The 18,229-nt window shown below is 37.1% G+C and overlaps 1 protein-coding gene and 1 long non-coding RNA gene across 18 annotated transcripts in view; one reads left to right on the forward strand and one right to left on the reverse strand.

The window, feature by feature from the left end:
* Positions 1-18,229, forward strand: part of LOC102156099 — an 81,115-nt gene that overhangs the window by 40,864 nt on the left and 22,022 nt on the right. Inside the window, exon 10 of one of the 11 annotated variants that reach the window (XR_005361443.1) lies at positions 6,300-8,196. The exons of the other annotated variants lie outside the window; for them this stretch is intronic. This is a non-coding gene — a long non-coding RNA (uncharacterized LOC102156099). Of the gene's footprint in view, positions 1-6,299; positions 8,197-18,229 lie in introns of those variants that run through there. 11 annotated transcript variants of the gene reach the window in all.
* LRRC7 (leucine rich repeat containing 7) overlaps positions 1-18,229 on the reverse strand; it is a 492,235-nt gene that overhangs the window by 30,653 nt on the left and 443,353 nt on the right. For 6 of the 7 annotated variants that reach the window (XM_038541686.1, XM_038541687.1, XM_038541684.1 and 3 more), the window contains one exon: positions 12,949-13,170. In XM_038541686.1, the coding sequence (XP_038397614.1) occupies positions 12,949-13,170 (222 nt within the window). Of the gene's footprint in view, positions 1-12,948; positions 13,171-18,229 lie in introns of those variants that run through there. The other variant, XR_005361438.1, reaches the window with a different exon arrangement.

The raw sequence follows: 18,229 nt of genomic DNA on the forward strand, positions 1-18,229 counted from the left end.
TTCAGAGCAAACTTGAGTACTGTTCTTGGCTTAATTAGCATATATTATGAGTCGCTGGGAACTGTATTAATTAGGTTTGGCCATTTAATGAGACTATCCTTAATTTACTCTCATATTTCATAATAATAAATATAATGTTTAACTATTACATAGTTCACTTGCAATACAAGGGCAAAACACTATCCACTAATGTGATTTTTATGGTAGAGTCTTTAATGAATAGTTTCTAGATTATGAATAACTGCAATTACCATAAGTACTTTCCCATATTTTTATTTAAAAGATACGTTTAATTATAACTTTTCCTCTAATTGAGCTAGATTTGTTAAAACTAGTTATCATAGGGTAATAGCAACTACAGTTTATAGTAGTTTTGTATTTATACGGCTCACCATCTGTGGATGTGAACATATAATAGCTTCGATGTAGCTCAAAGGAATAGTTTAACTTTATTCAATATACCTTCAGTTTACCTGGTAATCCTTTTTCGTTATTAGTGGTTAATTAGAAAATGGAAGAAAGGAACTAATATGATTTTCACATTTTACTTTCATGCTTCCCCATATATCTGCACATTTCCGATTAAGTTATTTGAAATTTGGGTTATATCTTTCTAATGTGAAAACCTCATATTGCACAGAGAAATATATGGAAGGGGTATAGACTGCTGGCGTTCCCCAGGCCACTATAAAACCTGAAAGGAAACATATGCAACAGATTTTATTTACAGAGTAAATTGCCAAGAGTACTTTCTAGTGGTTCTCCTTCAAGGTACTGACTATATCTATTTTATATTACTGTCAATCTGAAGGCACTAAAAATCTAAGGGAAACAAATTTCATATGTGCCAAGTATATGAAGAACTGCCTCAATATATTCTTTAATAATAGAAATAATAAAGATGACACTGTGGTTTTATAAATGTGACAAACAACCATAAATTCTGGTCTGAAGCTAGACCGCCCTTGGGCATGCCGTGGTATGGCTAATGGGTTGTGTTGCGACTGTTGTGTCCCATAAAGCATGTCGGAGAGAGTATTCATCCCACATATAACGCGTTCCACCTGCCTGGTAACAGGGCCATAAAATGTAAGAAGAGAGAATACCTCACAGCCACGAAGCAGTCGGAAACTAAAGAGGATTGGCAAAGAGGAAACGCAAAAGGTCAGAACTGAGAGGCTACTAAATAGCTTTTTTAGTGAAAATCAGTGTTTCTGTTTTCTATTAAGATATTGGTATCAGTGAATGAAATTTCTGGCCAAAAATATAAATGACAGCCTTGAAGTCAAGGGTGTATTTGCTTCTTTAGACTCTGCTTCCATCATTTGACTTTACTTCATGCTTCTGGCCTGCGTCCATCTTGCTCTAATTAACATGCTGGGCCTTATTTTAGAGAGGTCTAGGATTAAATGGATTGTAATGTGGCAGTGAGGTCCTGCGAAGTCGTAATATATAATCTCTAGAAGGTAGTTATCTGAGTTGGTCTTGCAAGGCTCTGGCAAGAACAAAGGAAATGGTAGCACTGGTGTGTACATGTGTACGTACAAAAAATGTGCGTGTGTGTGTGTGTGTTGGGAGGTATAATTCGGGATTAGGGGATTGCATTCCAGAAAAATATTTTGTGATGCTGTAATGAGCTGGTTTATTATGATATGTTCCAATTACGATTCTCTTTCCTGGCAGCGTGTAGAAAAGCTTTGAATGGATACCTGTTGCTTTTGCTGCCCACGATCCACGCATCCTAATTCTGGTGGCTGTAACCTCAATCTCTTTTTGAATAGCCACCTACTTCTTTATTCCCAGCCTGTATGCTTTGGATGCATCATGTTATCTAGGCCTAAAACAAAGCACTGTATCCTCTAGAAATGGGATTGTTTACAGGATGGGGAGGTGATCCAATCAAAAAGGAGTAATGAGATGCCTACCAGCATTTCCAGGAGAAAGAATCTTCCTTTCTCTCCATCTGGTTTTAAATCTGAGAGTGTCTGGAGCTTTTGACCTATTTTTCTACCATGAGATGGGAACCAACCCACTGAAAGAAGTCACGAACCTAGCTTTCAGCCTCATCTGTAGCTTGCCCATCCCTGAAGTTTCAGCTAACAGTATATGAGTTTAAATCTTTTTTTTTTTTTTTTTGCTTAAGTCTTATTAGGTTGGGTTACTTATAATCAATAGCCCTGCTTGATGAAAAATCAAGGGGAAGATTGCTTACTTGTTGTAGAAGAATTGACTTTTCTTATCTTTTACTTAAAAAAAAACCCAAAATATATAGTTTAAAAATCTTTTTGGGAAGTGAAGCAAGCAGAATTTTAAAAAATCGATACTGATGGGAATTCAACGTGAGGTTTTGATCTATTGGAAGGTTGCTAATTGTTGAAGGATCCAGAAGGAACCTTGTAATGAAGAACATTTCTCCTCTGAGGCCATTTCTAGGCCTGACTCCTAAGGGTATTATCATAGAGTAGCTCTAGTGAGGTGGCCACATCCACATGGATTTTTATGCAAGTAGGATACTTGAATCACTTCTATGAATCATATCTATTTTATATCTATTATAAAATAGATATTATTATCTATTATCTATTTATCTATTACCTATTTAGATATCTAGATATATCTATATCTATTTCATATCTATGTCTTCATTGACTCTCTAGAACAATGGCTGGCACTCAATTAACTTTTGTTTGAATAAATATATGCATATGCGACAAAAGATATTTTCAAATATGCATTGTCAAAAGTATATAGTGGCTCCTTCTTAAAACATGTGATGAGCTATTAGAAGGTATGCCAGTTGTTCAATGGAATGCTTCAATTATGCAGTTAACTGCTTGGAAAAACCATGATAACTTTGAAAACAAAAATTGTTATAGTCATCATGATTCATGCCTTTATTCCATAAATACTTTTTGGTTCCCTACTAAGTGCCAGGCACTTTTTCCAGACATATAAAATATCATTGCCCTCATGGAACTTACCTTCTAGTGGGGAAGACATATTAAATACATAATCAATAAATAATTTCAAAGAGTGAGATGAGCTGTGAAGAAAATAAAGCAGGAAAGGTAAGAGTGATGGGACAGGAATGTGGAGCCATTTTAAGGAGAATAGCCAGGAGATGATATTTCAAATGCTCAAGTGGCATTTTAGCAGAAATATGAATAATGTAAAAGATCATGCAACAGACAAAAAGAAAAATGGGAAAATTATGCCAGCCCCTAAAGTCAGCGATTTTAAATGCCCTAAGGATAAATGGATCCTTATAAAATCAAGAAACAATAAGATGGCATAAGGATAGACACACAGATCAATGAAATAAAATTGAGAGTCCAAAAATAAACCCTAACCTTTTATGGTCAGTTCATTTTCAAGGTAAAAGGTCCAAGGTAATTCAATGAGAAAAGAACAATCTTTTCAACAAATGGTACAGGGACAATTGAGTATCCACATGCAAAATAATGATTTTTACCCTGTCTCACACCATAAATAAAAATGAACTCAAACTAAATCAGGGACTGAAATGTAAAAGCTGAAACTAAAATAACCTAGAAGAAATAAGAATAAGTCTTTATGATCTTCAGTTAGGCAACGATTTCATAGATATGAAAACAAATGTGATAAAAGAGATGACTGATTTTATAAAAATTAAAAACTTTAGTGTTTCAAAGGACACTACAAAGAAAGTGAAGACAACCCATGGAGTGGGAAAAAATATTTGCAATTTATATATATGATTAGGGTCTTATATTCACAATATATGAACAACCCTTAAAGTTCAGTAATTGAAAATCCAAATAACCTAATTTAAAAATGGGCAGGGCCACCTGAGTGGCTCAGTCAGCTGAGCGTTTGACTCTTGGTTTTGGCTCAGGTCAGGATCTCGGGAACAATCCGAGCCCTACTGTACTCAGGGTGGAGTCTGCTACAGATTCTCTCTTCCTATTCCTCCTGCTCTCTCTCTCTCTCCACCCTCCCTAAGATAAATGAATAAATAAATTCTTAAAAAAAAACACCTAAAAACATGGGCAAAGAATCTTAATAGGCTTTTATCTAAAGAAGACATATGAATGGCTAATAAATGTATGGAAAGACACTCAACATCATTAGTCATTAAAGAAATATATATGAAAATCATTACGGTATACTACTTCATAGGGTGGCTATAGTAAAAAAGATAGACAATGGTGAGAGTGTGAAGAAATTAGAATACTCCTTCATTGCTGGTGGGAATATAGTATGCGGCAGCCACTTTATTTACTTATTATTTAAATTCAATTAATTGACATATAGTGTATTATTAGTTTCAGAGGTAGAGCTCAGGGATTCGTCATTTATAGCACCCAGTGCTCATTCCATCACGTGGCCTCCTTAACGCCCATCACCTGTTACCCCGTCCCCCAACTACCCTCCCCTCCAGCGACTCTCAGTTTATTCCCTATGATTAAGAGTTTCTTATGGTTTGTGTTCCTCTCTGATTTCATCTTGTTTTATTTTTCCCTCCCTTCCTCTATGTTCCTGTTTTGTTTCTTAAATTCCACATATGAGTGAGATCGTATATAATTTTCTCTGACTGACATATTTCACTCAGCCTAATACCCTCTAGTTGCATCTACATCGTCGTAAATGGCAAGATTTCATTTTCTGATGGCTGAGTGATATTCCGCTGTGTATAGACCACCCCTCTTTATCCATCATCTGTCAGTGGACATCTGGGCTCTTTCCACAGTTTGGCTGTTGTGGACACTGCTGCTCTAAACATTGGGGTGCAGGGGATCCCTTCAGATCACTACATTTGTATCTTTGGAGAAAATACCTAGAACAGTTGCTGGGTCGTAGGGCAGGTCTATTTTTAACTTCTTGAGGACCCTCCACACAGTTTTCCAGAGTGGCTGCCCCAGTGTGCATTCCTACCAACAGCGCAGGAGGGCTCCCCTTTCTCCACATCCTCTCCAGCATCTGTTGTTTCCTGTCTTGTTCATTTTTGCCATTCTGACCAGTGTGAGGTGGTGTCTCATTGTGGTTTTGATTTGTATTTACTGATGTGGCAGCTACTTTAGACAAGGGTTTAGAAGCTTCTCAAAATGACGAACATAATTACTATTTAACCAAGTGATTTGATTCCTCAGTAACCTTCCCAGGAGAAATGCAAACATAATCTGCATTGAGACTTACGTATGAGTGTTTATAGCAATATTATTCATAAGGCCCCAAAGTGGAAATAATCCAAAGGTACATAACCTGATGGAAAAACAGTTGTGGTATAGCCATACGATGGATTGTTACTTGGCAATTCAAAGGAATGGATTAGCACTATATTCCACGCTTAGCACATTATGCTAATTTCAATTTCAGTCACAGATTTCAGTCAGTCACTAAAAAACTCACATATTTTATGGTCTCATTTATATTAAATACCCAGGATAGGCAAATGTGTAGAGACACGAAGTAGATGAGTGATTGTCTAGGGCTGGGGGCAAATAAAGGAAAGGGGGTGTGGGAATGACTATTAATAAGTAAAAAGTTCCTTTTTGGAATAATGAAAATGTTTAAAAATCACATGATGGTAATGGTTGTGTAATTGTATAAATATACAAAACCCACTGAATTGTATACTTCAACAGATGAACTTTAAGATGTGTAGATTTTATCAGTACGGTTAACAACAATAACAACAGCAACAATGAGTTCAGCATTACTAGAGAAAAATATGTAAAGGAAGAGTAGAAAGAGAGGAGGCGGCGGCCAGATCTGTAGGGACTTTATGCCATAGTAAGGATGTATATGATTTCAGAAATTTCGAAGCCACTAGGGCTTTTTAAACAGAAGAGTGACATGATCTGATTTATATAATGACATGGTATGATAATACATAATATGTAATATATTAAACATATCATTATATATAATAATCATTATATATTATATTATAATTTATTATATAATCATTATATATTGTTATATAAGGCAGTTATATGTAATATATAACAATATAATAATATAGTAATACAATCAAATACACAAATGTTAATATTCAAGAATAATTAAATTTTTTACTCTTCTACTTCCATACTTTTTTTTGTTGTTGTGAATTACAGATGCAAGTCCAACTCAAAGTACTAATTAAGTCTTTTGAAAAGACATAACTAAATAGAGTGATGAATAAAATCCTCTGATGTACCATTATCTAGATCTTTCAGAAAAAATTAGCCAACTCCGGAACAGAAATTCATATGCTTTTTTGTCTGTAAATAAATTATAAAGGTCATTCATTTCATTTCCTTCATTTTACACTTAAGGAAACCAAGAAGATCATACATATATTTAGTGGAGCACCGAGAGAGTCCTTCTGTTCCTACTATAGTGTTTACCGAATTCTACTATTTGGCTGCACAGAACTTCGAAAGTCAATTCATAGATTTTGTGGTGTTGAGTTACACATTACTTGTTTCAAACTGTGGATTATAACTTCAGAATTGGAGCATTATTTTGGTTCCCAAAGAACAAAATTCTAAAGGGAAGTATTTATAAATAGCAACACTCTAAGTGGAGTAGAATGAGGTTATGGGAGTTCCCTGAAATCAATTGAGTAAAAAACATATATTAAAATCATTTTAATATCTACTTTCTAACCATCCTTATCAAATTATTGCCTATTAATTTAAAAATCCATAATTTAAATAAAAAAAAATCTCCAAGTTTTTATTCTTCTGTCAAACATTCAGAATAATGTTTTCTACCCTTGGCCTCTACAGAGGAAAGCCTCACCTTTGTGAGCTCTTGGGGAAGCTCACCAGAGCATCTAATCCAGAGAAATGTCTGAAATCTTGTCTTTTTGCCAACTGTCCTCTGTGTATTATTAAATATGAAAATGATTTCTTCCAAGGCAGATTGGGAGAGTTTTGGAGTTTTGTTTTCCGTCGAATATTATAGATGAAGGTCACTTTGTATGACTCACAAAGACTAATTCTAAGGTAATTCAAGTATAATCAGTTCTCTCTCAGGGACATACTCAGGAAGAGTCAGAAGACAACCATGGGGCTCCTGCCATTCTGATACGAAGGTTAATTAGTGGGTGTTCTCCTGTCTGGGGCAGACGCGGACTCAAGGGTCTATGTTTCCACCGCTTACTACTTCAGCGTGAGCTCGCTGCTGACTTCGGTGCCTGGCTCTAGTGCAGCAGGCTGCAGCATATGGTGCAGTAGACTCAAGACCCTCGATTCTAAGGCCAGCTCAGCTTCTAGATGGTTGTGTGACCACAGGCAAGACAGCCCACTTCTATGCAGCTTACGTCTCTACTCAATAAAACAGACACGGCTCTATCCGTATCACATCCTTATGCATGGGATCAAGTCAATTAATATATGAAAGGGTTTTGAGATGTTTGGAGCATCATGTTGATGTCTTTCCTTCCTACTTCTGCTTTGGTATCTGTATGTTCCACGTGTATAGACATATGTTGTCATGGAGTATACATTTGCAAAAAAGAAACACCAAGTTGGTGTTAGTTTTTTTTTTAAATTTTTAGCAAATTATGAACAAGTTATGAATCAAATAAGTGATAAATAACAATATATTATTCACCTGGTAAATTAAATTGTTGAGTTAGACAGTATACCTATATTGTCTCTTAGCCTTGGCTACACAATGGAATCACTTGGGTAGTTTCAAAAGTTCCCATTAATCAGGTCTCATCCAGACTAATGAAATCAATTTCTCTGGGGTTGAGGCCAAGGCATCAGTGTTTTTTAAAGGCCCTGAGTAGATTCTAATGTATGGTTGAGGTTGAGAACAACTGATACACAGTATTGCATCGTGAAGGGGAGGATAAGGCGCATAAAGATCTTTGCTTGGACTAGGAAACCAAGGAAAGAGCTGATAGGAGAAACACGAGGACTAAGGAACAGGAGGGCTAAGAGGTTTTTTTTTTTTTTATGTGGAGTGGGATCAGGCCTTCACTTTCTGGCTTTCCTCAGTTCACTACTTAATATAACTCTGACTCTAATCCTTTATTATGTTCGCCAATAGTCAAAATGGTTTGTGCATTAAAATCTCTTTTTAAAGTTTAATCCCCTGAAAATGAATTTCAAGTAACATGCACATGGTTTTGTGTTGTAGATGATTTGTTAAAAAGAACATCATTATTAGAAATCAGATTTCTGGGGACACCTGGGTGGCTCAGTGGTTGAGCATCTGCCTTCAGCTCAGGGTTGTGATCCGGGAGCCTGGGATTGTGTCCCACATCGGGCTCCCTGCAGGGAGCCTGCTTCTCCCGCTGCCTGTGTCCCTGCCTCTCTCTGTTTCTCATGAATAAATAAAATCTTATAAAAAACTCAGATTTCTAGTATAGAAATTAGTACCTTGAATCTGAGTAGCACTTTATGGCTTAAAAATTACTTCCATATATTTAATTCTAGAGTTGAAAACTGTCTAAATCAAAACTGATTTGATATTTAATGCTGGTGAAAAAATACACATGTAAACCTAAGTGCATCAAGTTAGAATTGTTAGGCATCTTGCCCTGTTTTATTGTGATGGGTGGTTTGAAAGTTGAGATATCTCATTGAGAAGGAACAACAAAGTTTGCTAAGTGCTTCTTTATGGCTAAACAAAGTTAAGAACTCTGGCTAGGCAAAAAATGACATTCATTTTAATTCAATGCCATCAGTGGTGGCACTCATTATAGATGTTCATTGGTGTATGGAACTTGTCCTAATCAGGTTAGAAATGCATTAGTTCTTTGGATCACATTAGGAGATACAGAGATTATGCTTTTGTTAACAATAAAATTTTTCACTTGTTTAGTACTTTTTGCTTTCCAAAGCATTGGAATTTTTCATGTGAGTTCAAGACCACGCTCTACCTGCATAAGACAGTTCTGGAAGTCTGAATTGTAGCCAAAACAGATTTAGTTAATATTACTTGACAAGAAGTAGACACTGAGGCCACAGCAGGTAAGTGTCTGAGATCATGTGGTTAATTTAATGGTAAGATTGGAACACAAAACTTTGGTTTTGGGTCAGAGAAACACTAGGGCTAAAATTCCAGCTTGACCACTTATAACTTTTACAAGTTACTTATTTTCTCTGTGCCTTGATTTCTTCATTTGTAAAAAAAGGAAAAAGAAAAGATTTTTGTGATGACTAAATGGAACATTATGTGTAAACAGGACCAGCTATGTAAGTAGCGGTGCCCAATGAAAACATGACGCTCCTTGTTCAATGACTGTTACTAATCCTAAGTTGGCAACAGCAGAGCACTAAGCCAAGTGTGGGGTCCTTCTAAACATAGGACCTTGTGCAACTGCACCGTCATATACCCCTGAAGCCACGCCTGTGTCAGTATTTACGGCACATGTACTGTAGAGTCCTCTCTCCTTATCTGCAGTTTTGCTTTCCATGGTTTCCATCACCCTGGTCAACTGTGGTCTGGAAGCGGATGATCCTCCTTCTAATTAGTCTTCAGAAGGTCACTAGTAGCCTGACGCTGTATCACAAAGCTTACGTCATCCACCTCACTTCATCTCATCATGTAGGCGTTTTATCATCTCCCATCACCACGAGAAGGGTGAGGACAAGATATTTTGAGAGGCAGAAACCAAATTAACATAACTTTTATGGCAGCATATTGTCATAATAGTTCCATTTTATTATTTAGTATTGTTAATCTCTTACTGCACTTAATATATGAAATAAACTTTATCATAGGTTTGTATGCATAGGAAAAAACAGCATATGAGAGCTCAATGTTACCCATGGTTCCACGCATTCACTGGGGGCCTCGGAATATATCCCCTGTGAATAAGGCGGGACCAGGGTACACACTAGAGCATGGCAGCCGCTCAATGTATGGTAACTGTTGTCCTTTCTTCGATTTCATTCAGACCACTTTTCCCTAAATTCAAAAATGTTTAAGTGTATATTTTTTTCAACTATAGCATTGTAATAAGTGATAACTTTTTTAAAAAAGTAAAATCTCCGAACTTTAATAGAAATTAGTGTGTTTCATCATGCTGTGTACCTCCCTGTACCATGTTTATGTTTACTTGCACCTAAAGGTTATGAATGATTTAGGTTTTTTTCATATTGAGCAAATAGGTCTTCCTCAATTTACAATGGGATGGTGGCCCAATAAACTCATCATAAGTTGAAAATATTATAAGTCAAAAATGCATGTAATGCACCTAACTACTGAAATCATCGCTTAGCCTAGCCTACTTTATATGTGCTCAGAACACTTACATTAGCCTACAGTTGGACAAAATCACCTAGCGCGGGGCCTGTTTTACAATAAAGTGTTGAATTATCTCATGAGATTTATTGGCTACTGTACTAAAAGTGAGAAACAGAACAGCTGCAAGGGTACAGGATGTTGTAAGTGCGTTGGTGTTTACCCTGTGATTCCATTAGCCCACGAACACGAATTTTGATCTCAAAATCCAAAATTCGAAGTATGGCTTTTACTGAACGTGTATTGCTTTGGCACCATCGTAAAGTTTAAAAATCTTAGTCAAGCCTCTGTAAGCTGCGAAACGTCTGCACTTGACCAAATTAACATCCTTGTGATCATTTAGGAGAACTCTGTTTTTCTCTTTATGGCTCTTTTATTGCAGCACTAGAAATGCCTTATTAAAACAGAGTGTCTTGATTTATAGGACTGAAACCCACATTAGAAATTTTCAGTTACTTCTTTGGTCTTTGCACTTCGATCACTACCCTATAATTTTCATGTGAAACTGTACAGCTACAAAATATTTTAAATATCTCTATTTTTCCCTTTTGCTAACTATGGGATAAAAGCCTTTAAAGTGTGCATGCACACACACACATATTGAAGAGGTCTGAGTTTTCAAAAGAAATATAACTTACGAAAATAAAAAAATACATGGAATATTTTCATTATAATGTGACATCCATAACCTTCAGTCTCTCTCTCTCTCTCTCTCTCTCTCTCTCTCTCTTTGGTTTTATTTTGCTTTACTTGCTTTTCTGTTTGTAGATTAGGGAGGTTGGGACTGATAATGATAAAGTTCCCTCCAATATTTTAATTCTTAAAATGCTGTATTTCTATTTCTTCTATTTCTATGTCTGTACTTGCAGTGCCAAACTTACTGTGCATGTCTGTAGAATTGCATTATTTAACTCTTAAGAAAACTTTTTTCTTTTTTAACATTTTATTTATTTATTCATGAAAGACACAGAGAGAGAGGCAGAGACCCAGGCAGAGGGAGAAGCAGGCTCCACGTGGGGAGCCTGATGTGGGACTCGATCCTGGGATCCCCGGGTCATGCCCTGAGCTGAAGGCAGACGCTCAACCACTGAGCATCTAGGGGCCCCTGAATGTTTCGGTTTGTACCTTCCAGTTTGAAAGGCACGTGATGTTGGATCTGTGGATCAAAACACCTGTCAGGGATGGCAAATACCTTCTCTAAAGAATCATAGTGTTGTAAGTTTAATAAGTATGTAAACTCTGGCCTTTAGTAATCCTCTCATGGTCAACCTATACAATTTATGTATTCTTGAGAAATAATGTAAAAAAGGCCTTTAAATTTAGAGTGCTCAGAATAACTGCATGCTAATACTAGGCGTATTGTTCAAAGTAGGTGAAACAGGATATTGATCTCAGTGGATTTTTAAATGTGCTGATTCTGTGCAAAAAAAAAAAAAAATCATGTAGCTACTAATAGGAATAAGGAAATCCAAGAACTGCATTGAGTTTTATGATATTTGTTGGGGGAGGGAATATGAATAATTTTTAACCTTTTAGGTGCCTGTAGTAAAGCATAATTTAGAACTTTATTAACTTTTAAGAATCTCTGGAGACGTTAAAAACCTCATATCATTACTTGATTATAAGCACGTGTCTGATTTATTTACCTTAAATCCAACACTTGACCTAGATCACAGCAGGACGGGAAGAAAACTATCTTTAAAAAAAAGCTTATGATTCTGAAGATGACTAATACCTAATCTCAGCCTTAAGAAAGGTATTAAGAAACAGAGGCAATGTCTAGAGCAGCTGGGATCCAAATAACAAATGGCTTTTAACAGTGTAAAGGAAAAAACTGGAGAATGAAGGTAATGTCCGAGATGTTTAGAAAATAAGGCAGGGTGATATGTGAAGCTTGAAGTAGGCAATAATAAAATGAAATCTTATAAAACGTATTAAGGAGTTAGAGAAGTCAGTAGGAGCTATGCCTATTTGTCTGAAGAATGAAATAAGAGAAATTAATTTTGTGAGAGTATGAAGATCTTAATGTCTTACTTTCTAAGCATAATATAATTCAACAGATAAGATCCTATTCGGTTTTCTGGTTCCAAGGAAGAAAAATACATTCTATAATGGAAAAGTAAATCCTAATTTTAGATAGGTCAGAAGAGCAGCAATTTTTTTTGCTACATGGATTTTATCAGTAGTTTTTGGAGCATTTCAGAAACATTTCCCTTCTAACTGCTCTTTATCATTTTCTTTGTAGCAAAGCTTTATCTTTGTCTTATTCAACAATCAAAAGATAGGACTTTTCAAAAAGGTTTCCACAAATAGTCTACTTTTCACATTGTCCAGAGGCCTTCGTAAATACACCTTGCCCACTGAAGCTCTGTAACATTCAAAAGCCATGCTATAGCACTAAATTAGAGGTGAAAGTGAGCGGGAGAAGGTGTAGGGTCAACCAGAAAAATTCCTAATTCTTCAGTTTCTCCTGATGTGAATGAGCATTTTACCAACTATTAATTTTCGTATGTTGTAGTGTTGAACCAGTGAAAATAATGACAAAACCCCTACAAAGAATGCTCTGCTCCGTTCAACATGGTGACAGCAATAATTTGTCCCAGACTCCATGAGTGGTGTGTGTGTGTGTGTGTGTGTGTGTGTGGACGTGAACCATGGATTCCCTGGACTTCCTTGAACATTTCCTAAGAATTCATCAATGATAAAAAGTCTTCTCACCTGCTCCGGATATCCATCCATACTTCTTTGCCCTTTAGTTTGAATTAAGCACCGTCCAGGCTGAGGTCCCCGGGTGGCCTGTGAAGAGGGGATCTGAATAGGCAATGGTGACTGAAATTGCTGGATGGTCACTTTGTTTATATTTCCCTCATATGGCTGCTGCTCCCGGCTACGATGCTGAAGGCTTTGGGACCCCATCAAAGTCTGGATGTGGCTACCTGCCTGTGGAGAAGATCATTTGTTAGATGCAGATTGGTAGGAATGAAAGATGTGATGAAAGTAGAACACACGTACAGAATACCTCTCCGGTAGAGTGGCATCCTCGGGCTCTCGGCCACTGCTGGAAGGATAATGAAAGCACAGCGAGCGTCTGCCTACTGTGGCTCGTGAAAATGCTAATATTGGAGTAAGGTCGCATGAAATACATGTGTAGTCATCTGGTGTCTTGCTCAAGATTATTTTATCCCCCATTTTAAGAGACCAAATTCTCTCTGAAAAATCTCGAGAACAAAAAGAAGTCGCAACTTTTAAAAATAAAGTGGAGTGCTATCTGGTATTTTAGTTTTAATGACAGCAGGGAGAGATACAAGAAGGGGATATCAGGAGGAGAAGGACACAGCCTGGTTCCTGAATCTGAAGCAAAAGAACCAAAGTGTGTATATTCCCTTACGTCACAGGCGCAGAGTGAGCTTGTCCAGGTCAGGGTGCTATTGACTCAGGTTCTGCATTATTAAAGCAAGAGTATGGTTTGGGGAATCTTTCAGTCACCTTGAAAATGATCCATGTGGCAAATTCCTGTATCTGTAGCTCATGGAGGGACTAGGTGTGAAAAGGTCTTCAACGTGAGCTCTGTCTGTAGATCTTCTCATCGTGAGCTTCGTTAGTACCTCGTTTAAAGCGATAATGATCATTTCTCAATTCTTCAGGGTGGCTCTTGGAGGGAGAGGGTACGCTCACTTTGGTCTCCTATCTCCAAATGATATGGTGCCCACCACCGTTCCTTGCTCACTCTGATTTTCTCACCTGTGTTCTAGCCTACTTGATATCTCCTCCACTGAGCAGGCAGTTCTGCTTGTGGGCTGGTAACCCAGAACGTGCCTTTTACGATTATGTATGGTTTAACATGGAGGTCTAACACGGGAAGAGAATGCTCATCATTAATACTTTTACACATATGTTTTACTGCTATGCTCGGTACTTCATCTATTTCTGTGGAAGCATCTGAAGGGTTCCTTCCTGCATTCATTTTCTTTCTTGTTGATCTTTTAAGGGTAGATCATTTGAAATTCAAAAGTGAATTTCACCTTGGAATTCATTAGCTAGGGAAGCCTGTGAATTTTTCTATGTGTAACCAATTTGTGATTCACTAGTGGGGGAAGTCTGACTAATCAAGATTTTTGATTAAAAAGTCAGATTGGAGGAATAAAGGAAGAATTAAATATGCATTCATGGAAGATATTAGTTTGAATTTTTAAAAGTTCTTAAAAAAAAGTAACATTAAGAGACATAAGGAAATGACAGCGAACACAGAAAATCATTTGGGGAAGATGGGAGGCACATTGCTTGGTTCCAAACAAGAGGTGATTTCAGTGAAGAAAATACTCAAAATTATTAGTTGGCAATACATATGGCAAAGTAAACAACCATTTGATTATATTTTTAGGTACCCAACTGGTTGTCTTGTTATCATGGACAATTTTTTACATTTAGAAACAGTAAAAATATTTCAGTCATGAGAAATTGGAGGAAAAGATGCAGAAAAGAGACTCAGGCTATACTAGCACAATGTGAAAATCATTACCAATCCAACACTATCCAACACAGCTAACCAGAAATGGCAAAGCTATAACATCATAAACACAACTGAGATAACTTCATAAAAGGCAAATGTATCTTTCTTTCTTCCAGAAATCTAGATGCCCTTCTCAGAAATCTGAATGAAAGGAGATGTCGCACCTTTGAGAGCTATTCTAGGTGACTGAACACCCTCCTGGCCCAGGTTTTCCCCTTAGTTTGATTCTCTCCTACCTCCATGGAATTTTATGTTCTCTTGTTTGGTAGGAGAGGAAAACCGTGATAAAACATATGACATTTTGAGCTGCTATACTCTGAATGAACTCCCTGGCATGCTAGGTTATATAGTTAAAGACCATGATTTCCTGGAGTTTGAAACACTGATGATGTAGACCTACTAAAGCTGACTAGCCTGGCTATAGAACAATAAATTGATTTACACTTAAATCTGTTTGTCTTAAGTCAGTGCTTGAGCCAGTGGAAAAGAGGAAAACCAGCAGATTAATCAAAAGTCATCATGTAGACAAGCAAAGAATTATAACACCCAGAAAAACTTAGAGGGATCCAGAAATCACTTTAGGTCCATCGATGCATAATCTACATGAGAAAATCAGTTAGGACCACGTAGCAATCCCTCATTGATTAGAATATTCTGGTAATGGTCTATCCAAGGGTGAAAACCTGATTGCATAGAACTATGATAGTGTGTAGACTTATTTTTTCTGGTTTATTTTTTCCCTCTGATGGAACCGTTGGAGCCCAGGATTATGCTTTGATTTGGAAGTCCTTGAAGGCAAGCACCATATCCTACTTACCATCTCTAATGACTGGCATAGTAACTGGTGTTTAATAAATAATGGCTACTATCGAAACACTAGGTGTTAAACCTATCTTGCACATATTACCTCCTTTTGTCTTTACAACAGCATTAGAGGTGAACTAGTATGAATTATTACTAACATATTTTACTAATAAGGAAACTAAGGCCTGGAGATGTTAAGTAGCTTTCCCAAGTAATTTTCACTACTGGTAAACTGACAGGATCAGGATTTGAACCAAGGCATACTATTAAAGATCATGCTCTCAAACACAAAATTATACTGTAATCCCCCAAATAGACTCTCTCCCCCTCATAGTTGAACTGTGAATTGAAGAGGAACCATGAAAAGGAACAAAAGGATCAGATCGTAGGGTATATTAAATTTCTTTAGCAGCTCTTTAATTTGCCAAAGGGCCATCCCAACTTATTGAATCAGGTCTGTGATCTATTTTAGATCCTATGGATGTGACTTAGAGCATTATAGTTAAGCAAATAAATGCATTTAGTAATCTTTCCATGATTATGAAGTGAAGAAGCTTATGTTCTCAGTTTGGTAAAACATCAAGTGGGCATGGAAGGAATGTGCTGTAAAATGATTCTGTTTCCATCAGTATTGTTCTTTCACTCTCTACTGGGGCTACAGTGAATGGGGATGGGGAGTGACAGCTTTAGAAAGCCAAGAATTAACACTTAATTTTGTGTGAAGTTAAGCAAACATCAATGACAAGATATCTAAAGGGACAATTATGGTGTTGGAGGAACTGTAAAGAGAAAGTTTTTATTGACAGGCACAAAGGCTTAAGAAAGGTAATGAGGATGCTCATGATGAAGTACAAAGGGCTAATGAAAATGTAGCAAATGTCAGAGGCTGCATTTGTTCAAGCAGAGGGTTAGCTCTGAGAACACTGACTCATACTGAAGGGGAATTTGAACATAAAGGTTTTTGTAAAGACTGGGCTACACACGTGGAATAATAAAAAGAAATAGAGAAGATTTGACATTTATTTGAACTTTCAGGGGGAGGTTGGACAAAATAACATGTATTTGAGGGGAATAATGATGAAATATAGTGTTTTCAAGTTGACCCAAAAAACATACTGTCAAAATTTATAGAGGAAAAACTCCAATATCCATAGGACCCAAGAAAACATTAATGTCAACACCACAGAAAAGAAATATTGATTTGATACCAAATGGCACTGTTCATGCAAAATTCAGCCCACAGTTCATCAGGCTTATTATGTAGAAATTTAAAGTGCTTGGGAGGCTTTGTATGATATAAAATAAATTAGTTTCTCTCTGCAACAATGCTTTGGTTCACACTATTCTCTTAGAAAAGTCTTAGAAAAGACTGTTAGACTGAGAAGTGTATTACCCAATTTGGTCATCTGTTTTACGAGCCATCTTGGCTCTTGAACCACTTGGGGTTACTTCCAAAAATCAAACACAGCTTCAAAGGATGACGGTTTATGCCACTGAGAATATTCAAATGGACACAATTCATTCTCTCAAATTAAGTCCCATAGAGTTCAAAAAATGTTTGGGAGCAGTGTCAACAATACAGAATCATCTACAAAGGATAACTCAGTAACTGATTTCAAGGAACCAGTGACACTCATTTAAATGAGTCAGTTTCAGTAATTTTGTAAAACATCATCATCAACAAAATAGTCCAATTACCTTCTATTTATATTATGTGTTCTATAGTGATTTTTCTAGTTTTAAAAATCTAGGCAGTTGGACTTCTGCTTCCAGGTAGATGGACTAGACATACTGTTCCCTATTCCCTCCAAGAACAACTAAAACCTTGGACATTTTATGTAAATAAATATAAGGAAACTCTGGAAAGAAGACAGAAGAAAGCAGATCAACTACAGACATGGAGACGACGTAACAACATGGCAGTGAATTTCTTGAGTTTTATTTTTGTGTCATATAGTCCAGACTTGGGGTTGAGGAAGTGGGCAGCCTGAAAATGCCAACAGATGCAGAAAAGAAAAGCCCCAACAGAAGCTTTCCCTCCTTAGCCAAAGGACCAGAAAATGGGCAGCCCAGCAAGATAGAAGACTTTTAGACGATGACAATTCTACTATAACTAAACACCATGGAAAAAACTGACCTCACCCTGACAGTGCCAGTGACAGCCAAGTGTGGAGCCTAGAGATCTAGCCTTATAAAGATGTAACAAAGCACCACCACTCATGCTGGGGTGGTGTTCAAGAAAGCCAAGTGAGATGACACTGCATTCAGCCCCATCTGCCTGTAGCAAGTCTTCCCCCAGCCGAAGGATGCTGATGGAGACTACAGAAGGAGCCTGGGTTTCCACTCCCACCCAGCAGGAATGAGGCAACTATCTTGGCAATAATATGATTAGAGAGGACCCCATAGAGGGTCGGGACCTTCTCTATTACTCAGTGAAGCTACCCCCACTGAGTTTTCAGTGGAGACTATCTGGGGAGATAGAAATTTCTTCCTCAACAGTAACAAGAAGACTTTGCCTTAAGTGTCAGTGGAGACTGAATGAGAAAATTGGACTTTTCCTTCCCTGGCCAGAATGAGGCAGTGCCCTGTTCTTCTCCAATTGGAGTGGTGTCAGGGGAAGCCAGCTAAACAGAAGGTTTAAGTACAAAGCAGATTTTATAACATTATATGAAAATATCCAGGTTT

Source organism: Canis lupus, chromosome 6 (genome assembly GCF_011100685.1).
Source record: "Canis lupus familiaris isolate Mischka breed German Shepherd chromosome 6, alternate assembly UU_Cfam_GSD_1.0, whole genome shotgun sequence".
NCBI lineage: Eukaryota > Metazoa > Chordata > Mammalia > Carnivora > Canidae > Canis > Canis lupus.